This window comes from Bufo gargarizans, chromosome 2 (genome assembly GCF_014858855.1).
Source record: "Bufo gargarizans isolate SCDJY-AF-19 chromosome 2, ASM1485885v1, whole genome shotgun sequence".
In the NCBI taxonomy this organism is placed as follows: domain Eukaryota; kingdom Metazoa; phylum Chordata; class Amphibia; order Anura; family Bufonidae; genus Bufo; species Bufo gargarizans.
Window position 1 is genome coordinate 474,791,843 of NC_058081.1, and position 20,279 is coordinate 474,812,121.

The window sequence follows — 20,279 nt, forward strand, 5'->3', positions numbered from 1 at the left end:
AGGGGCACATATTCCAAAGTGCACCTTTCGGATTTCACCGGTCATTTTTTACACATTTTGATTGCAAGGTACTTCTTACACATTTGGGCCCCTAAATTGCCAGGGCAGTATAACTACGCCACAAGTGACCCCATTTTGGAAAGAAGACACCCCAAGGTATTCCGTGAGGGGCATGGCGAGTTCCTCGAATTTTTTATTTTTTGTCGCAAGTTAGTGGAATATGAGACTTTGTAAGGAAAAAAGAGAAAAAAAAAAAAATCATCATTTTCCGCTAACTTGTGACAAAAAATAAAAAATTCTAGGAACTCGCAGTGCCCCTCACGGAATACCTTAGGGTGTCTTCTTTCCAAAATGGGGTCACTTGTGGCGTAGTTATACTGCCCTGGCAATTTAGGGGCCCAAATGTGTGAGAAGTACCTTGCAATCAAAATGTGTAAAAAATGGCCTGCAAAATCCGAAAGGTGCACTTTGGAATATGTGCCCCTTTGCCCACCTTGGCAGCAAAAAAGTGTGACACATCTGGTATCGCCGTACTCAGGAGAAGTTGGGGAATGTGTTTTGGGGTGTCATTTTACATATACCCATGCTGGGTGAGAAAAATATCTCATATTTTCAGATGTATACAGAAAGTACATTTGAGAGCTACACCTTTCCATCCTCCAACAGCTGCGGGAGAAATCCCTGTTAATCATCAGATTACAGACTCCCATCTCTTCCCTATTTTCCCCAACAGAACATACAAGGACTGTACGTTTCAGCATTTTAGAATTGCCAACAATAGCACCTTTGACAGTATTAACCCCCACTAATCCCTTCCCCCCTCCCTCCCCCCACCCAACTATCCCTCCCCAGACAATAAACATATGCAGCATAATTAGATTCAGTAATGAACTCGGGGCCAACATTGCGAACCTGGCCCAACAGCGCCTGAAGCAGCACAGCATCCAGCACGATACCGTACACAGGCACATTAGAAAGGTGGGGAGCAACCTCGGGCGTATGCTCTACCCACAAGATGTCTCCAGCAACCGGCTAAAGACAAAAGAAAATGTCCACAACGGTGGGTGGACAGTCCCAGGGACTTCAAAACTTCAATCAGGAGCAGAAATGTCCAACAGTCTCAGGTGTCTGTTGAAGGGATCCTAAGGCGACGCTCATTTTGGTCCAGCCACTTGACCGCAGCATCCGAGTCCTCAAAGAACACCGCGGATCCAAACGCCACCACCCTGAGCCTGGCCGGGAACATCATGGAGTACTGTACTTGCAAATCTCTCAGCCTCCGTTTAATCTCCACAAAGCGAGCTCTCTTTTTCTGTACATCCGATGAATAGTCAGGGAACAGAGACACCTGAACTCCATTGATTTTTAAATCGGGATGAGACCTTGCAGCCCTCAGTATAGTGTCTCTGTCTCGATAGTGCAGGATTTTAGCCAGTATTGGGCGTGGCGGACGTCCTGGCGGCAAAGGCCTGGTGGGAACCCTATGCGCTCGCTCAACATCGTAAAGTGCAGAGAGTCCTCTATCACGGAATTTTTCCGCGAGCCATTTCTCGATAAAATCAGTGGCCTCTGGGCCCTCAGACTTCTCAGGGATGCCCACCAGCCTTATATTATTGCGGCGAGAGCGGTTTTCGAGGTCGTCGGTTTTAGCGTAGAGTGCCGCTATATCCTTTGACGCAGCCCGGCTCTCCCTCTGTAGGGTAACAGCCCCATCTTCCAGATCCGAGACCCTCCTCTCCACTTCTGAGGTGCGCTCAGCCACCTTATGCAGGTCATGGCGGATAATGGACATGTCCGCTTTTAGACTTCCAATATTAATATTCATATTCTGGAGGGTGGCGTTACAGCTAGCAATAGCTGCCATCACATCTTTCAAAGTAGGCTCAGGAGCATTGATAATTGGCAGACACTTTTCATTGCTGCACAGGCTAGCACTCGCCCCCTCCTCATGCTGCACTGGGGATTGCTGATCATCTTTACAGGGGCCATCCTGCTCCCCTGAGCCTTCCTCCACTTGTGACAGGGTGCCCTCTCCTTCTCCCCATACATGGCTGGGGAACTGGTGTGACTTGTGAGCGAAGCGCTCCAGCCGCGCTGCCGCTCCCTGACTCACCGCCGCCCCCAGGTCAGGCCACTCTTCCTCCTCAGCGCCATCTTGGGATCGTGCCTCTCTGTCCTGCCGGCTCGGCGTTTTGCCTCTCTTTGCTGGCATGATGGTATCGCTCCACACCGGACCGCTTCCTGACTATGTCCCCCGCTCCTCTGGATATTCGGTAGGTAAATCGCCACCGTTATAGATATTACAGACAGGATGCTTGCCGGAGCTAGTGCGGCGTGCGTCCTACTCCATGCGCCGCTAGGCTCCGCCCCCTACCGGAACGTTTTTTAGCTGGAGAAAATACCACAGCATGCTGCGCTTTTTGCTCCGGCCAAAAATCCTGAACACTTGCCGCAAGGCCAGATCCGGAATTAATGCCCATTGAAAGGCATTGATCCGGATCCGGCCTTAAGCTAAACGTTGTTTCCGCGCATTACCGGATCCGACGTTTAGCTTTTTCTGAATGGTTACCATGGCTGCCAGGACGCTAAAGTCCTGTTTGCCATGGTAAAGTGTAGTGGGGAGCAGTATACTTACCGTCCGTGCGGTTCCCGGGGCGCTTCAGAGTAAAGTCAGGGCGCCCCACGCGCATGGATGACATGATCGCATGGACACGTCATCCATGCGCATGGGGCGCTCTGACGTCATTCTGCAGTGCCCCGGGAGCCGCACGGACTGTAAGTATACCGCTCCCCCGCTCCCCACTACTACTATGGCAAGCAGGACTTTAATAGCGTCCTGGCTGCCATAGTAACACTGAACAAATTTTGAAGACGGATCCGTCTTCAAATGCTTTCGGTTCACTTGCGTTTTTCCGGATCCGGCGTGTAATTCCGGCAAATGGAGTACACGACGGATCCGGACAACGCAAGTGTGAAAGAGGCCTAAGACAGATTTACTATTAGGCATTTTATTTGGAGATATTGGAGGCGGCCTAATTTTTTGTGAAGCCAATGAAATTCATCCGCTTGTAATGGCTGTTAAAAACTGATGCAAAATGGATAGACGGACAGAAAATGAATGAGCGCACTGATGCAAAATGGCCATGAAAAACGGAAAGTGTATCCGTTTTTAATGGCCATTCTTTTTCACTGTTGTGTGAATGTAGCCTGAGTGATCTGTACCACACAGATCCATAATACGGTCATATACAGAAGCAGGTGGGGAGCCACAGGTTGTACACTACTACTGTAGATTATACTACCCGTGTGCAGCTTTACTTTATCATAAACACTAGAGGGCGCTAGAGAGCCATCTAATACTTGTATAGAGGCTGAAGTCACAGTTTGGGATCCATAGTGCTGTGCGTCCTGGCAGCCGTGGCAGAAATTCTGACATGAAGTATTCTCATATTCCTTGTGTTATTTTCCTAGATGGATAAAGAGGCTTTGGATGTTCAAGTACATGACAAAAAAATCCAAAAAGAGATTGAAAATAAACGTCAAGAAGCCTTCGGTACGTGCCAAACTTATGTGACCTTCTCCGATTAGCTTTCTCCACGATTAGACCCGCTAGTTCTGCATTAAAAATTATTATCGCTATCACCACTGACAATGAAATGACCCAGAAATGAATGAAAGGTTGTCACTTGGAACATTGCATCTGAAAGCTGCAGCCTTCAGATGTTACATAAATGTGAATGAGCTTTGTAAAAAAAAATGTTGCGTTTGAAAATTACATTTTTTAGGTTCTTCAGTGTTTTATTTTTAAAAAGAGTCTTCTGAAATGACTAAAAATGGTCTGTCTTTTTCCAGAAACCGCACCACTCAGGTCCGTGTCTGGTATTGCAGCTCAGCCCCATTCACTTGAATACTCTCCAAACATTGCTGAGGACTACAGATCCCATTAGCAGCAAGGATTGGAAGGATCTTGAAGGGTTAGATAGTGATATATAATTCTAGGGATCGGTGGGGGTCTCGGCACTCAGAGGACCCCCACCGAAAAGGAACCTAAAGGCTAAGGGGAAAACAGCCATAAGGATAGGATGTAAGAAGTATGGGGGAGGGACAGCAAGGGCGCATCCATCTTTTTCCCTGGATAACAAGGTGCAATGGTATGATCCAGCATCTTCTGCTCTACCTATGCCACTTTGTGACCCCGTGGCAAGTGATGGAACAGGATAAGAGGAGAATGTTTGCAGGGCACTCATGTGGAGAAATAACAGTAGTTTTGTATTTTCTGTGGACATGTCCTTTCCCTGTCATTTCCAGATGCTCAAATGGTGCAAAACGACAAAGTTCTCTGCTTACTGGACCAGCGAGAAAAGGACGACCTCAGAAACCTAAACCAAGCCATCAATGAGTTCCGACTTCAGTTCCAGAAGAAAGAGGACCGTCGAGAGTTTGATCTGTACGATCCACTGGCCTTAAAGAAAGACCTCCCACCCCGTCTGTCCGATGATGACCCTCGCTGCAGTGTGTCTGGGGTCCAGCAGCTGATGGGAGAGGACTTAACAGAAAGGAACCGAAAAATGGAACAGCAAGAGCAGCTAAGAGAATGGTCCCTACAGCAGCAACAGGAATGGGCCAGAGCTTTAGAGGACAAGAAGTTTGCAGGTGAATAGATGCTTAAAGGGGTTGTTTACCCTGTTGGGTCGGAAAGACCCCACCACCAGCGTGGCTGGTCCTACAAATGGAATTATACTTACTAGATACTTGCCCTCTGCTGGGCTCCAGCTCCTTCGCTCCCCCAGGGCTGTGGTCATTGGCTGTAGTGGTCACGTGACCCCGTCAAACCGGTTGTTGATGCGAGAAGACCTGAGAGCTGCAACGGTCTGGGGGAAACCAAAGAGCCGGAATGAAGCATTGGGGATCAAGTAAGCATGATGGCATGTCAAGCCACGATGGGGGAAGGGTCAGTTTTGGGAACAACGTTTTTGTTTTTCCCATTCACCATAACTTTTTTTTATTTTCCATTGACATAGCTGTATGGGGGCTTGACTTTTGTCACTTTTGATGGCAACATTTAACTAGTAAAATTATTTGTGGGGTGAAATTGGGAAATAAAATTCTATTCTTCCATAGTTTTTTTGGGGTTCCACTTTTATGGTGTTTATTATGCGATAAATATGACACATTAATATTATTCTGAGGGTCAGTCAGATTACGGTGAGAGTAAACTTATGTTTTTGTCATATGGTAATATTACAGGCACTTTCGGAGGTGGCAGTACCAGTTATGTTAGATTTTTATTATTTATTTTTAATAGGACAAATGTTGATTTTTTTTTTTATAAACTTTTGTGAACCATTTTTAACCTTTAAAAAAAAAAATTGATTGCTTGTAGTGTTTACTGATTTAACTAGTAGGAGCAGTAAGTAGTAGACCCTCGGAAGCCATGGCAGCCACTTGATGGGCTCATTGGGGAACACAGCAAGTCCCCTCCCTCTGTCTATCCACTGAAAAGTTGTAGCATCTAAGGGGTTAAATGGCCGTCATCGGCAATTTAAGCCACTGTACTATGTAACATAGCTGGCACTCTTCGTGTATGGGGCAGCTCCTGAGCCCGCTCAGTACATAACCTCAAAACCAGTGATATACTTGTCCATCACTGGTCATTATAGGCTATGAATACTTTTTTTATGATTGTATTTTACTAATTTTGGGCTAAAAATTATTTGTTCATTGGTCTTTATTAAACATTTTCAGCAGTTTTTGTGATAAATGCGGGTAAAACCAGTCTATTTGCAGATTGTCCCTCCTGAGTTCCATCAGCTGACAACTCATGTGAAGCCTTATCTCTTCTGACTTCATATTCTGATCAGTTTGATATGAGTTTAGCTGTAATGAGTGTTTATGGGGTCAGGAAATCAGAGATAAGGCTTCAGTGAGCCTCAGGTGCTGGAACTCAGGAGGGACAGTCTGCAAATAGACAGATTTTTAACCACAAAAAGAGCTGAAAGATTTTAATAAAGACCAATTAAAAAATTATTATTAGCCCAAAATGCCCCAAAGGTGTCAATTTTTTCAACTATCCCGCTAGGGAATTCAAAATGAATAGAGGGGAAACTCAGGACTGTCCCGTTAGCTACAAAGGGTATCCATCTCTCCAGAGATCCCAGCATGGCCCATTGAGTTCAATAGCAGCTGTGTAATATTTCATTTCTTCTTGCATATCTGTTACAGAAAGTCTCTATGACAAAATGAGAATCGAACTTGACAGGCAGGCGATGGAACTACAAAAAATGGAAGAACAAGCGAGACGAGAGATCTGCATTTTCACCAAAGACTTTAACAAAGCTCAGGTAATACACTGCTGGCACTGTGGGTGATGTGGCTTACTCTATGGCCAGATTTACTAATGTGTTTGCACTGCACCAAAAATGAGTGCCACGTGTAGGATTTCTATACTTTTTTCCAACATGCTCAACAAGGGGATGGGGCTTAGCGAAAAGGGGATGGAGCTTCATGGAAAGGGACGGGGGGGGGGGGGGTCTAAGATGCTGCATTTTGTGCCATTTGTGGCTTAAAAAGCAATAGTTGGCACAGAGTCAGAGAAAAGTGTCTCTCCCTGCACCACATTTACCATCCAGCTTGAGCCCCTGGGATACATCTGATGCAGGTCTAGGAAGCCTGGCTAAGCTTATATCATTTTTAGGATTAGTAAATATGGGCCTGTGTGTTCTGTGGCTTCCACATGGGTACACTATGTCGCTTACATTTGGTGGAATTGTTGCTGACACAGGGTACACTATGACTGGCACTGGGGTAGTAGTTGCTAATTATGGGTCTACTGTCATGGACGATACTGTTGGTTGTACTGGGCACACTGCAGCTAACTCTCAATGTACTGTGGTTGGCACTTGTGAGACCGGGACTAGTGCAATGGTACAGAGGTCGACATAGTCACTGTGACACTGCCCATTGGTTTGCACTGAGGGTATTGTTATTAATTACTGGTGTACTGTCAAGGGGGCACTGCAGGGGCTACCCCAGTGTACTGTGGAGGGCACTGGGAACTGTTGGGTTACACTGGAGGACTGACACAGGGTGCATTATAACTGGAATTGGTGGCACTGACTCTGATTATTGGTTCATTGTCATGGGGGACACTGTTAGGCTCCATTCACAGGTCCGCATCCGTTCCGTTACGTCTGAATGGACCCTAAGTTGCATTGGACACACTGCCGCTAATTTTTTGTGTACTGTGTCTGGCACAGGGGTACTGTGGTTAGTGCTGATGGAACGAAGGCTGACACGGGGGCACTGTGTCTGTCATTGTTATAGGGACACTTTGTTTGGCACTGGGTGTACGCTTTGGCCTCTTAAAAGGTGTGTTGCCCAGTGATATTTTAATTTGAAAGTTTTTTTCCAAGTGTTTAATATTGTATGTGATCGGTGGGGTCCGACTCCGGCACTCCCTCCAATCAGCAGTTTGAAGAGGCCACGGCTCTCCAATGGATAGCGGCTGTGCTTGGTATTACAGTTCAGTCCCATGCTTTTGATTGGGACTGAACTGCGTCTAGGCCATATGATTGATGAACGTGACATGACTTGCCTAGGAAGAGGCCGACGCGCTCACTGTCCCTTCAAAGCTGATCAGCGTGGGTGCCAGGAGTTGGACCCCCACTGATCTGATAACCTACCCTGAACATAGGTCATCAGTTTTAAATACTCGGAAACCCCCTTTAAGCATTTCCTCTTGGGTGCACATTGTGTAAATGGTTCCCATCATTCAAAGCGGCCTGCGGGGCACCATAATCAGGCTCTTTGTCAGTCTCCAGCTCATCATAAACCCTAACTGTTTCAGCATGTTCATTACTGGTCTGGAGAGCTGCAATTAAAAATCCTACTTAGCTTTTCCATGGAAACATTCCTAGTTAATTGTCGGCTATTCATCCTAATGATCCTGAAATCTCCACTTGCGGCAGCTCCAGAGGATTTACTTCCTTGTTTTAACCGAATCAAGAAGTCGACTTCTTATTGACACAAATGAATCATGTGATGACTTTGAAGTCGGCATTGACAGAGGAATAGTCGTCTCTAAGTTACTCCAGGCCCCGTTTATTTCTCCAGGGTAACCTCAGAGTAATCAGGGTTGTCTAAAGGAGAACTGCACTTGGGTGGGAGTTTCTGCAATATCAGTGTATGTATTAAAAAAATATATATATATATAAAGCGTACTACTATTTTATTTTTATGCAGTGGGACAACTCTTGATTTTAAGAAATAAATATCTTTGTCTTAAAAATTAAAAAAATATAATTTTCCAAGTACTGTCGATTTAAGGGTCACTGAGTTTTCAGGAAACTTTTGATATGACATAGAAACGGAACAATAGTTTCATTAGTGGGGTGGAGGTCTGAGTACTGAGACCCCCACTAATCCCTAGAACGAGGAGAAATATAGCACTCTCGCTCTTCTTGCTGCAGGAGATGTGGTACCATCTCGATTCTGTCTCCTATAGCAAATGCTTCTAGATCGTGGTGGGCTCAGCACTCAGACCCCCACTGATCAATCACACCATTTTCTGTATAAAGGCTTTTGTAATGACAGACTGACAATCACTGGGTAGTTTGGTTCTAGACCTCTTCACCTGTCGCTTGCCTTTTGTTAACAGAAATTTGATAAAATACAGTGTGTGTATGCAGCATTTATGCAGACTTATGGTATACGTGCACAGTCAAGTTGCATTATTATGACCACCAGCTAATATCCATAGTAACCGCCATGTGCAGCACGGACAGCAGCTAGACGGGCTGGGAGCGACTCAATAAGGTCCTGGTAGGTGGTCGCAGGTATCTGGAGCTATGCTTACTGCAGTGCACCCCACAGATGCTGAAGGGTGTTTGGGGGGGGGAACCATAGAGTGAACACGATGTTCGAGGTGGTCCCACAGATGCTCAATTGGGTGCAAGTTTAGGGAATTTAGGGACTTGGAAGTCTTAGTCAAGCTCTTCCAACCATTGTTGGACCTTTCTAGCCATGTGCTATGTTCCATTGTCTTGCTGGAAGATCCCATCTTCCCCAGGGAAGACCATCAGCATGTATGGATGTACATGATCTGCAAGGATGGATTTATACCCAGATTGGTTATGAGTGCCTTCCACATAGATGAGTGGGCCACCCTCACACACCTTCATAGCCAATATGCACCTCTCACATGGTTCTCTGCACTTTCCATGTTGGTCATTCACAATTGTGCCATTTGTCCAGCACATGGACAGTTCACAATCTGCAATACTGCCACCCTTGACCCCAAAGCCAATAATCATCCCATTTTGCAACTCTGATAAATTGCCCTTTTTACCCCTGACAGCAATGGGGGAGATTTGTGCAGGCAGCCTATCGCGCACCTTATATACCCACCAAGCCAGCTTTAACTTCTACTACATGCTGCCGAAGTGGTCATAATAAAGGGTCAGTAGGAAGTGGTCATAATAAAGGGACTCGACTGAGTATAACATATGCATACAGCAGAATAGGGTCCAGAAGTACATGGACAGGGACACAATTTTCAGAATGTGGCCTCTGTATACCACCACAATGGACTGAAACATAATCAATATGTTGAGGTGTAGACTTTCATCTTTAATTCAAGAAATCCAGCAAAAATATGATATCAGCCACTTGGAAATTGTAGGCATTATTTACATATTCCCACCATGTAGTTTTGAACAATTAAAGGATTGGTCACTTTAAAATAATTTTCTCAAATGTGCTGTAAAAGGCACTGACTAATATATTATTATGAGATCAGCCTTGATGTCCTTTGTAAATCCCTGCCTTATTTAGTACAGATCTTTCCGCTCTCTGGATGACGCTCCCCTCCCAATATGGAGCACCATCCAGACCTGTCCACCATTGAATAATACTGAACACGACATTGGAAACTAATACATGCACAGAGTTGTTTAATGGATGATCGCACAATTCAGTCCTAAAATTCTAGCCAAGTCAAGAACACTCTCAAGTAGAGGGGTGTATCATTGTCAAAGTTTAGGACAATGAGACGCCTTCATAAATGTAAGAGATTATCTCAAGATGCAAAACGCTGGCAAAATTCAAGAACAGAAAGACCAGATAAAAAATCTAATAAAGCCGCCCAGTTCTGGAACAAGATTCTATGGACAGATTAAAGCCAATATGTACTTGGACCAGAAAGATGGCAAGAGAACAGTATGGAGAAGGAAAGTAAAGGTCTGTGATCCGAAGTATATCACATCTTCTGGCAAACAAGGCGTAGGCAGTGTTATGGCTTGGACATGTATGACTGCCACTGGAACTGGTCAGGTTTGGTCCAGTGCTGCAAAACTTATAGTACTAATGGATAATGATTCAAAACATAATGAAAATGCAACCCAATAGCTTCTTATGGAAAGTAATGGAATATTCTTGAGTAGCTGAGTCAGTCACCTGAACTTAAAGGAACACTATACCTAGAAATGCTCACACTGTCAGACTGCAAAATGTTCTGCAGGATCTTGATACAAATAATCTTGCAGAAATCCTGCAGGAAAGACAATAGGGTTAATCCCCGGCCGATCTGCTCCATCTTCGGCTGAAGACTGATTGAGGGAGACAAAGCCTAAAGGGGTATTGCCATCTGGACACTTATGGCATATCCACAGAATATGCCTTAAATGTCCGAAAGATCCAGGTCCAACCTCTGGTCCTCGATTCTGTCTTGAGAACAGGGTCTCCTCTCACACCATCGTCAATGAAGAGGTGGCCACACATGCCCAGGCCTCTCTATTCTGTTTTGTAGGAGTTCCAAAAAATACCCAGTGCGTCCATAGAAGTGAATGAAAGCATGTGCTCCTCTCCATTCTTAGCTTGAAACAGGGCCCTAATTTTAAGAAAGAAGTTGGATCCAGAAGTGAGACTGGCTCCTACAGAACATTTATGGATCTGCCATAAATGTCCAGGTGGGAATATCCCTTTAACAATCTCTTTGATCTACCGAAGATGAAACACAGCAAGGAGGTTCAGCTTCAGCCGCTCTTAAACCTTGTCACAGGACTGTGAAGAGGAGGGTGGCATGGCCGATCTCCTGGGATTTCTTTATATACTTCTAAGTTTTGAGAAAAAATAGCTAAACTGGAAAGGAAAGAGATGAAGGGAGGAAGTGCCATTTTCCTTTTTTAGTGTTTCGTTAATGTGATAGACTATGCTTTTCACAAGCTGTAGATAAAACTGAAGGCAGAAGGACCACCAAACAAACACCAACCAAAGGCATAGGCATATAAGGGGAAGGTTGGTATTTGCTGTCCACGCTTCCGGCAGTCATTAACTGCACCAGATATACATCTAAGTAGTAAAAAATAATCCATATCATTGTAACTACGGTATGTTAATTTGTCCATTTGCTTTTGACCCTGTGAGAATGGAGGGACAATATAAATTGGCTGATTCCTGAACAATTAAAGGGAATCTGGTTTTATGGTGTCCTAACTAAGGACATCATAATCTGATGACAAATCCCCTTACTAAAACACTGGGGAACTTTCTGTAATTGACCCAAATCTTTAGCTAAAATCTTGTACTGAACAGCTCCAGTGCATACCTATGAGTCCTGATATTCATGAGCTCCTGGATGTCCCCGCCCACCTGCAGTAAGAAAAACCTGTCAATCGGCAGCAGGGGGCGGGGTGAGCCAGGAGCTCATGAATATCAGGACTCATTGCTCATGTGCTAGAGCTGTCCTGTGCTCTGTGATGGAGCGTGATTTCCTCTTATAGACACTGCTTATTTCTGAGGACCGCACGGCATTATAATGATGATTCATAATGCTGTGTGTCTCTGCATGACCTTGCTTCTACAGAATTATACTGACAGCATTATGCCAGTACAATTCAGTAGATACAGGTCATGTAGAGACACGCATCATTATAATGCTATGTGCTCCTGCGAAACAAGCAGTGTCCATAACGGAGAATCTCACTCACACACGGAGTGTGACTTCCGCACAGGACACGCTCATCTGAAAGAGCCCTTAGGATTTGGCAGTTAGGGCAGTATAAAGCTGGTGACGGATTTCCTTTAGTGTAATATTTCTGTTATTTCAAATTAAAGTTGAAAGTCTACACTTTGGGGGAGATTTATCAAAACTAGTGTAAAGTTAAACTGGCTTAGTTGCCCCTAGCAACCAATCAGATTCCACCTTTGATTTTCCAAAGGAATGTGATTGGTTGCTATGGACAACTAAGCCAGTTGTCCTTCACACCAATTTTGATAAATCTCCTCTTCTAATCACATCTTTCATTGTGGTTGTGTCCAGAGGCAAATTGATGAAAATTCTGCACCCAACTGTATACCAATGCATATACAAATACCGCTATATCATATTGAGGGCATATATAGCAATGATCATGTGTACACTATTATACGTATGCAATATTATGAGATATACAATATCACAACATATACGGTACATACAGAACGTTTTACAACACATACAGTATTATAATGCATACAATACTATTAATGGAATCTCTTTATATGAATAGGCTTCAGAGTGTTTAGAAAGAAAAAAGCTAGAAAAACAACATCAAGAAGAAGACAATTTTGTAGAGGTCACCAACACATCTGAAGGAGACCTCCTGTCGGAAAACCCTGCTCAAGCGACCAGCTCCTTTGGCCCTCACCGTGTGGTTCCTGATCGCTGGAAGGGAATGACCCCAGAGCAGATGAAGGAAGTTTTTGATGTCCAGCAGCACCAGATCCAGGAGAAGATGGTATGTTGGTGTGCTTGGGTAGCCTGGGGTCACTCAGGAGATCTGAGTTTTATATCCCAATAATCCATTTTCTGCCACAGAGACTAAAGGAGGAAGAAAGACAGAGACAAGCAGAATGGGATAGGAAGAGAGTGCAAGAGGCCCGGGCTATGGTTCTTCTGGAACGGCAACAAAAACGCCAAGAACGGGAGCTACGCAAGGCACAGGATCACATCAACCTGCAGCTTGCACAGGCACATGAAGCCCAGTGAGTAGCATTAAACTACGTACATTAATGGGGTTATGCCATGATTGATGTAACAAATAAAAATAATACATGACAATACCTTTCTAACAAAGCTAGAACCAGCCCTGTACCTCACATGGATCCAGAGATCTCCAATTGTTCTACTAGATTACCTTCAGTCTGGCAGCTGGGGGGGGGGGGGGGGGGGGTCCTTTCTGCTGCCGTTTTCTCCCTGTAACTGCCACAGTTTCTAACAGAACATATGGCTGGTGGCGGTTAAAAATTTAAACTGAGCACATCTGACCAGCTCAGTGAGAAATGACAAGAACAAACAGCAGGTGGCGCTATACAGATACATTTTATTGAATAGCTTACTGGCTATACTACATTTTTAATTACATGCAATTAGAAAAGTATTTACATCGAGATGCTGGTTTAAAAATGTAGAATATGTTTTGTGACACAATACCTTTAAAGGACTTGTCCAAAATTGTAAAAAGCATTTGGCTTTTCTACCAGAAATAGCACCACTTTTGTCCATGGATTGTGTCTGGTATTGCAGGCCAGACATTGCCCATAGAGAGACATAGCATAGATGCTTTTTTTTTGACAACCCCTTTAAATTAGAAGTGCTAGAATGTCAAAATAAGCCTGGTCTTATGGTCAGGAGTAGGCTCCAGTGTGAAACTCCTGCATGGCTGTTCCGCCTGACAAGCGAAGAATTGACAAGACACAAACCGCAGCATGCAGTGGTTTGTGTCCGGCTGGTTCTCCACTTGTCTGTCGGAATTCGTATGGATCTCCACTGGACCCAGTACGTAATGGGGCCAGCGGATATTCCGTCTGCATCGGGCAGTGTCAGATCCGGTGAATTCTGGCAGGCTTTGCTTCCAATTGTGTATTGATCCTATGCCTCTCAACTAAAACATGAAGCAATTTTGCAAAGTCTTAAACATCTATTGTTTTTGTATTCAGCTCTTATGCAAACTTATATGTCTCTATGGTTACATGGTACAAATAAACTCTTGTCAAACTTCAAGAAGGCTATTAAAGGGGTTTTCTGGGACTTACATATTGATAACCTATTCTCAGGGTAGGTTATCAATAACAGATCTGTGGGGGTCTGACACCTGCTACCCCTACTGATCAGCTCAAGCAGGCACTGGGTAAACTATACAGTGGATAGAGATGGAAGCAGAAGGCTCTGTCTAATGTGTAGTGGCTGTATTGGGGTATTGCAGCTCTGCTCAAATTAAAATGAGTGAGTATGTGCAGAGAGTCAGGATAGATGTATATAAGTCTATGGTTTGTTTGTGATGCCAATTGCAATGTGCGCAGGGTACTGTTGCAGGGCCCTTTAGGATGTAATAACTCACGTACCAGGTGAGGAATGCCAGAGGGGGATAATGTCTCTGTGTAGTGTCAACGGTGTCTCCTACCTTGGTACGGCTGGACTCCTGGATCCTGGCTCATTTGCAATAAAATGAGTGTTGCTAGTAGGAGTAACTGAGGAACTTTGGTAGTAAGGAATGAGATCCAGACTGGTGATATAATCCAATTTGTCTTTACTTAATGCAGCATAAATCCATACGAGTTACAGCAATAGTCCTTTAGGCCCCAGCAGGTATTGGCAATATGTGGCAGGGATCAATATCTCTTCTGCTTCTATACTATGTGCCTGGAGAATATGGCAGGTATTTATCTTCTGCTCTGTCTTCTGCTTGGTATGGGCCTGACTAGCTGAGGAGGAATTTGGCTTCTCCTGGACTTGGGATATGTACTCACAGCTTGGCTCACAGGGGATGCTTCTTCCTGGAGGCTGGAGATAGCTGCTTGCTTGTCAACCAGCTGAGGCTGATGGCTCGGGCTGGAAATGTTCTCTGGTCTCAACCGACACAGGGTCCTGATTTGGGATCCCTATTTTCTAGGAGCTCCAACTAACACAACCTTCCCCAAGCAGGGGTGGCTGGTACACTCACTAAACTTCCTTCTCCTCCCCATGAAACAGGACATGGGACCGGCCCACTTCTGCTCACAGAGGGGGGGACTAAACTGGAATGAACTAGCAATAGTAAACTGGCTAAGGTCCTGCTACGTACTGCTGCCACCTGCTGGTGCACATGGAAATTACAGCATAATATATGAAACAGGCCTAGAAAATACATATAATGACAATATAATTACACTTAACATATGGTAGCAGAGAAAAAGAGTTTGGTAACATAACTCCGGGATGTTACATATGCTGGTGCCTGGAAACTTCACAGTGGACAGAGCCTTCTGTTTCTGACAAAGTCCACTGTATAACTTCCGGTGCCAGTAGCTGCCCGAGACATCTGATTCATGATGGCATCGGGTGTTGGACCCCCACTGTTATGATCTTGATGACCTCTCCTGAGGATAGGTCATCAATATCTAAAGGGCCCTTTACACGGGCCAAGAATCCGCCAGATAATTGCTAACGAGGATTCAGGAATGTTCGTTAGCAATTATCTAGCGGTGTAAAGGTGCCGCCGATTACCCGATGATGAGTGAAACACTCTTTCGTTGGGTAAGGCTACTTTCACACTAGCGTTTCTATTTTCCGGTATTGAGATCCGTCGTAGGGTCTTAATACCGGATAAAAACGCTTCCGTTTTGTTCCCATTCATTGTCAATAGGGACAAAACGTAACTAAACAGAACGGAATGCTCCATACCGGAGAAGAAAACCGAGGCATGCTGCGGTTTACTTTTCGTCCTGGGATGCGGAGCAAGATGCATCCGCCAGGACCTACACTGCAAGTCAACTCTGACACAATCTGACACAATAGAAAATGGATCCGTCTCCCATTGACTTTCAGTGGAGTTCATGACGGATCTGTCTTGGCTATGTTAATGATAATACAACCGGATCCGTTCTGAACGGATGCAGATGCCGGATCCAGCCGAAACGCTAGTGTGAAAGTAGCCTAATTGGATCATTTGTGCGGGTATCTAAACCATCATTTGCCTGCTGCAGACCATGCTGTGTAAAAAGCCTCTGATGCCGGCAACGAGTCTGTATGGTGATGAGCGATGGCATTAGTGATCTCTCTTCCCCATACTTTGGAGGAGATCTCTGCATGTAACAGCAGTGGTCTCCTCCACTGACGAGCCAGCGATTGTTGGGAAAGAATGCTTGCTTCCCGACAACCGCCTGCAAAATTGGCCAGTGTAAAGGAGCCTTAAAGGGATTCTGTCACCTCCCCTAAGCCAAAAAACGATTTTAAAGCAGCCATGAAGCACAGCTTACCTGGATTAGGCTGTGCTCTTTTATCTTGAAATCCGTCCAGCAGTTACTGCAAAAAACAACTTTGATTGATAAGGAAATGTGTCCTGAAGGTGCCCAGAGGGGCGTTTTTTTCTTCTTAGAGAGCCCAGTACCGCCCCTCTTTCAGTGCCCAGCCCGCCTTCCTTGTACTGCCACAGCCTCTCCTCCCTCTCCTCCCCCTCTGTGGCAGGCTGGGGGCGGTTAGAAAGTACAAGGAAGGCGGGCTGGGCACTGAAAGAGGGGCGGTACTGGGCTCACTAAGAAGAAAAAAACGCCCCTCTGGGCACCTTCAGGACACATTTCCTTATCAATCAAAGTTGTTTTTTGCAGTAACTGCTGGACGGATTTCAAGATAAAAGAGCACAGCCTAATCCAGGTAAGCTGTGCTTCATGGCTGCTTTACAATCGTTTTTTGGCTTAGGGGAGGTGACAGAATCCCTTTAAGCCCTAGAACTAGGGGACTGATGCTAGGGAGTATGACTACAGGGTCACATTACACAAGGTTGATTTTTTTTTAGTTTGTAACCATGGAGGTTGACAGGTCTCCATAGGAGCTGTGTACACAAAACGGGAAAATGAATGAATGTAGATCCTCTACATTGAATGGGATGCACTAGAAAAGCTTTTTAGATTCACCCTTTCCTCTGTGTACGGAGAATATTGGATCCTGTCTTTCTGGCCTCCACCTTGTACACAAGATTTTGGATGAATTCCTTAAACTAGATGTTACTTTAATGCAAAATGTCTAGTAAAAATATATTCTAGTTTACTAAAAGTAAGATGTACACTGCCTCCAGACATCTAAATGTGCAGCTTTATACCTCCTAATTACATACACCCCCAAGTGCTATGGATGGATGTCACCCTGCTGGAGGCTTGTAGCTGGATGATCTTCTAGAACTTCTCATGAACCTTGACTCTTTCTTACACGTGCAGCAGAGTTTATCCAAGTCTGCCTCAGTTATAGGCATGAGGCCTTCATCATAATATACATCTCTGATATAAGAAATGCAAATTCTCCCGCCCTGCGCCCTACACTCATGGGCCTTGGGGCTGTTTCTTTTGCGAAACGTCATAGCTCTGATCCATGTAACTCCTTAGATGCCATGGTCAGTTGCAAACATATTATTTATCATCAGATTTATCATTACACTTACATCTTACTCCACTTTTTCATATGTCCAAAGTCACTTTTGGCTAAGGGTACTTTCACACTAGCGTTTTTCTTTTCCGGTGTTCTGTTAGAAAACCTTACCTCGCCTCCGCTCAAGCGCAGTACCAGGGCATTGGTAAGATAAAATTACAGTGAGTGCTGACTCATGGACATGCGCACGGACACTGCACATGCGCCCAACCCTCACTACTCAGCGCGCTTTGGAGATTTTACAATTCGCGCGTGTGCAGTGTGAGGGTAAGGAGATTTAACAAGACAAAAGACCGTCAGATCTCCTTACCCCTGAGAGTGCACGAGCGGTGTCCGTGCGCGCGTCCATCAGTCAACGCTCACTATAATTTTACCTTACCCGTGCCCTGGTACTGCGCTTGCGTGGAGGCACCATGCCATGGTACTGCGCTTGCGCGGAGTCGCACGCCCCCAGCACATCCTCGGAAGTCACGTGGGGTAAGGGAATCTGACGAGGTAAGGTTTTCTGACAGAACACCGGCATAGAGTTCCGTCCTAGGGGCTCAATACCGGAAAAGAACTGATCAGTTTTATCCCCATGCATTCTGAATGGAGAGTAATCCGTTCAGTTTGCATCAGGATGTCTTCAGTTCAGTCTTTTTGACTGTTCAGGACGGAGATAATACCGCAGCGTGCTACGGTTTTATATCCGGCCCCAAAAACTTTTTTTCCATAGGAATGTATTTCCAACCGGAATGCCGGATCCGTCCTTGTGCAGACAGAAAAAAAATGTGAAAAAAATAAATGCCGGATCAGTTTTTCTGGATGACACTGGAAAGACGGATCCGGCATTTCAATGCATTTGTAAGACGGATCAGGATCCTGATCCATCTTACAAATGCCATCAGTTGATATACGTTTTGCCAGATCCGGCAGGCAGTTCCAGCGACGGAACTGCTTGCCGGATCACTCTGCCACAAGTGTGAAAGTACCCTTAGTCAGATTTATTAATGGTCCTTTAATACTGTGATAAATGTGGTTAAACGGTAGCAATTTATCCTTCAGTAAGTGGCTTTACAAAAGTCGCACGTCTTTACGAAAAATTGTTCTATTAAAAAGTTGAATAAGATAAGCATGGTCCTCACTGGAGTGAAATTGCGACTTTTTTAAATTGTCGTAATAGTAAATCTGTCTAGAGATTCATTTACATAAGAAAACATGCCCACTTTCAGAAAACGGGCAGGCATAGCGCAGAGCCAATGAAAGTTGCAAATGTTTGCGCAGTTTTAGCGATTGCGCAAAATTTTGCAACTTTTTCACTCCATTATTTTGACTTGAGCTAATGATAAATCTGGCCCATAGTATCTAAGTGGTTAGATATCTTTTGAGTATGGGGACTACAATGCAGTGAGCTTGGGATAGACGACCTACAGTCAGTCTGGGAAATGTGGCCTTCACAAAGACTACGTTTCTCGGACATGCGTTCAATGGTGTAATGGCCCACCCTGTCCTCCGCATGAATAGAAGTTACATCGGCATGGAGAGGCCCTGAGATCTCCACATTACAGTGGGAGAGGGGGGTATTGTCCATAATGTAATTATTTTCAGATTTAAGCTAACCTGGCAATTATCAAACACATCACCACAGGTTCCAGTGATCTGCTGTTCTAGCCAAGGTAGCCGCACATTTACCTTCAGGGACACTACAGGGGAAATGTAGTATTACATGGTGGCTATGGTCAAGTGATACATGGATGGGTTGTGTATGGCAACCAATCAGATTCCACCTTTCATTTTCCAAAGGAGGTCTGAAAAACAAAAGGTGGAATCTGATTGGCTGCTATAGGCAGCTAAGCCAGTTCTACTTTACTCCAGTTTTGATAAATCTCCCCCAGAGTGTTTCTTCACTCTGGCTACTACAGAGGGGTACTAGCAGAGAAACTACCCCCCCATGATATGTCTGAAAGTTTTATTGGTGACATGGCCACTGATGCAGCACTCATAAACCCATGCCCACCATTGTAAATCCCTTTATTCAAACGTGGTCACTTATAAAACTCATCTCTTTCATTTTTCAGGAAGAACTACCTTGAGCAAGAAGTATTTGAGAATACTCCTACAGATGAGTATTTTGACCAATTCAACACAACCAGCCGATGAACATGGATACGTAGAGGACCTCTGTTATAATGATATTGCAGCTTCCATAGGAGGGGCCTTCAGGAAACCCTGTCCTAGACGAGGGACCATGCCCCGCAAATCTGCAATCACGTGTTTTCCACATCTTTCTGTTATAAATGTAAACCAACTGCTGAGAATGTATCCACCATGTGTCTGCCACATTGTTCCACTTCTGGGATGGGGTGTGAAGTTCTCTGAAGTTGAAAGCTGACATTTACTTCATTCTTCAAGTTTCTTTTGTGTTGTATTGAATGTCATAAAAAAAATATATTATTCAGACATGGACGATCACTTTCTAGTTTTTTTTTTCTTAAAGGGCATCTGTCAGCAGTTTGTCTCTATGAAGCTGGTTAGCCTGTTACATGTGCACTTGGCAGCTGAAGGCATCTATGTTGGTCCCATGGTCATACCGTATGTGCCAGCATTGCTGAGAAAAATTATGTTTTAATATATGCAAAAGAGCCTCTAGGAGCAGTGTGTGATCCGTGGCCGTATTGCGGCCCGCAAATTGTGGACCGCAATACACGGCCACAGTTTCGTGTGCATTCCGCATCACGGATGCGGACCCATTCACTTCAATGGGTCCGCAAATCCAGAATTGCGGAACGGCCGCACGGAGCGGAACCCCTCGGAAGCACTGCGGAGTGCTTCCGTGGGGTTGCGTCCCGTACTCGCATTCCACAAA

The 20,279-nt window shown here is 44.8% G+C and overlaps 1 protein-coding gene across 1 annotated transcript in view; it reads left to right on the top strand.

Annotated features, from left to right (window-relative positions):
• The window catches only part of RIBC2 (RIB43A domain with coiled-coils 2), a 33,627-nt gene extending 13,810 nt beyond the window's left edge, over nt 1–19,817 (top strand). The window contains exons 2-7 of the mRNA XM_044277858.1: nt 3,472–3,553; nt 4,309–4,653; nt 6,223–6,341; nt 12,546–12,773; nt 12,854–13,020; nt 19,492–19,817. Of these exons, the coding sequence (XP_044133793.1) occupies nt 3,472–3,553; nt 4,309–4,653; nt 6,223–6,341; nt 12,546–12,773; nt 12,854–13,020; nt 19,492–19,573 (1,023 nt within the window). The 3' untranslated portion in view covers nt 19,574–19,817. The remainder of the gene's footprint in view (nt 1–3,471; nt 3,554–4,308; nt 4,654–6,222; nt 6,342–12,545; nt 12,774–12,853; nt 13,021–19,491) is intronic.
• The last annotated feature ends 462 nt before the right edge of the window (nt 19,818–20,279 follow it).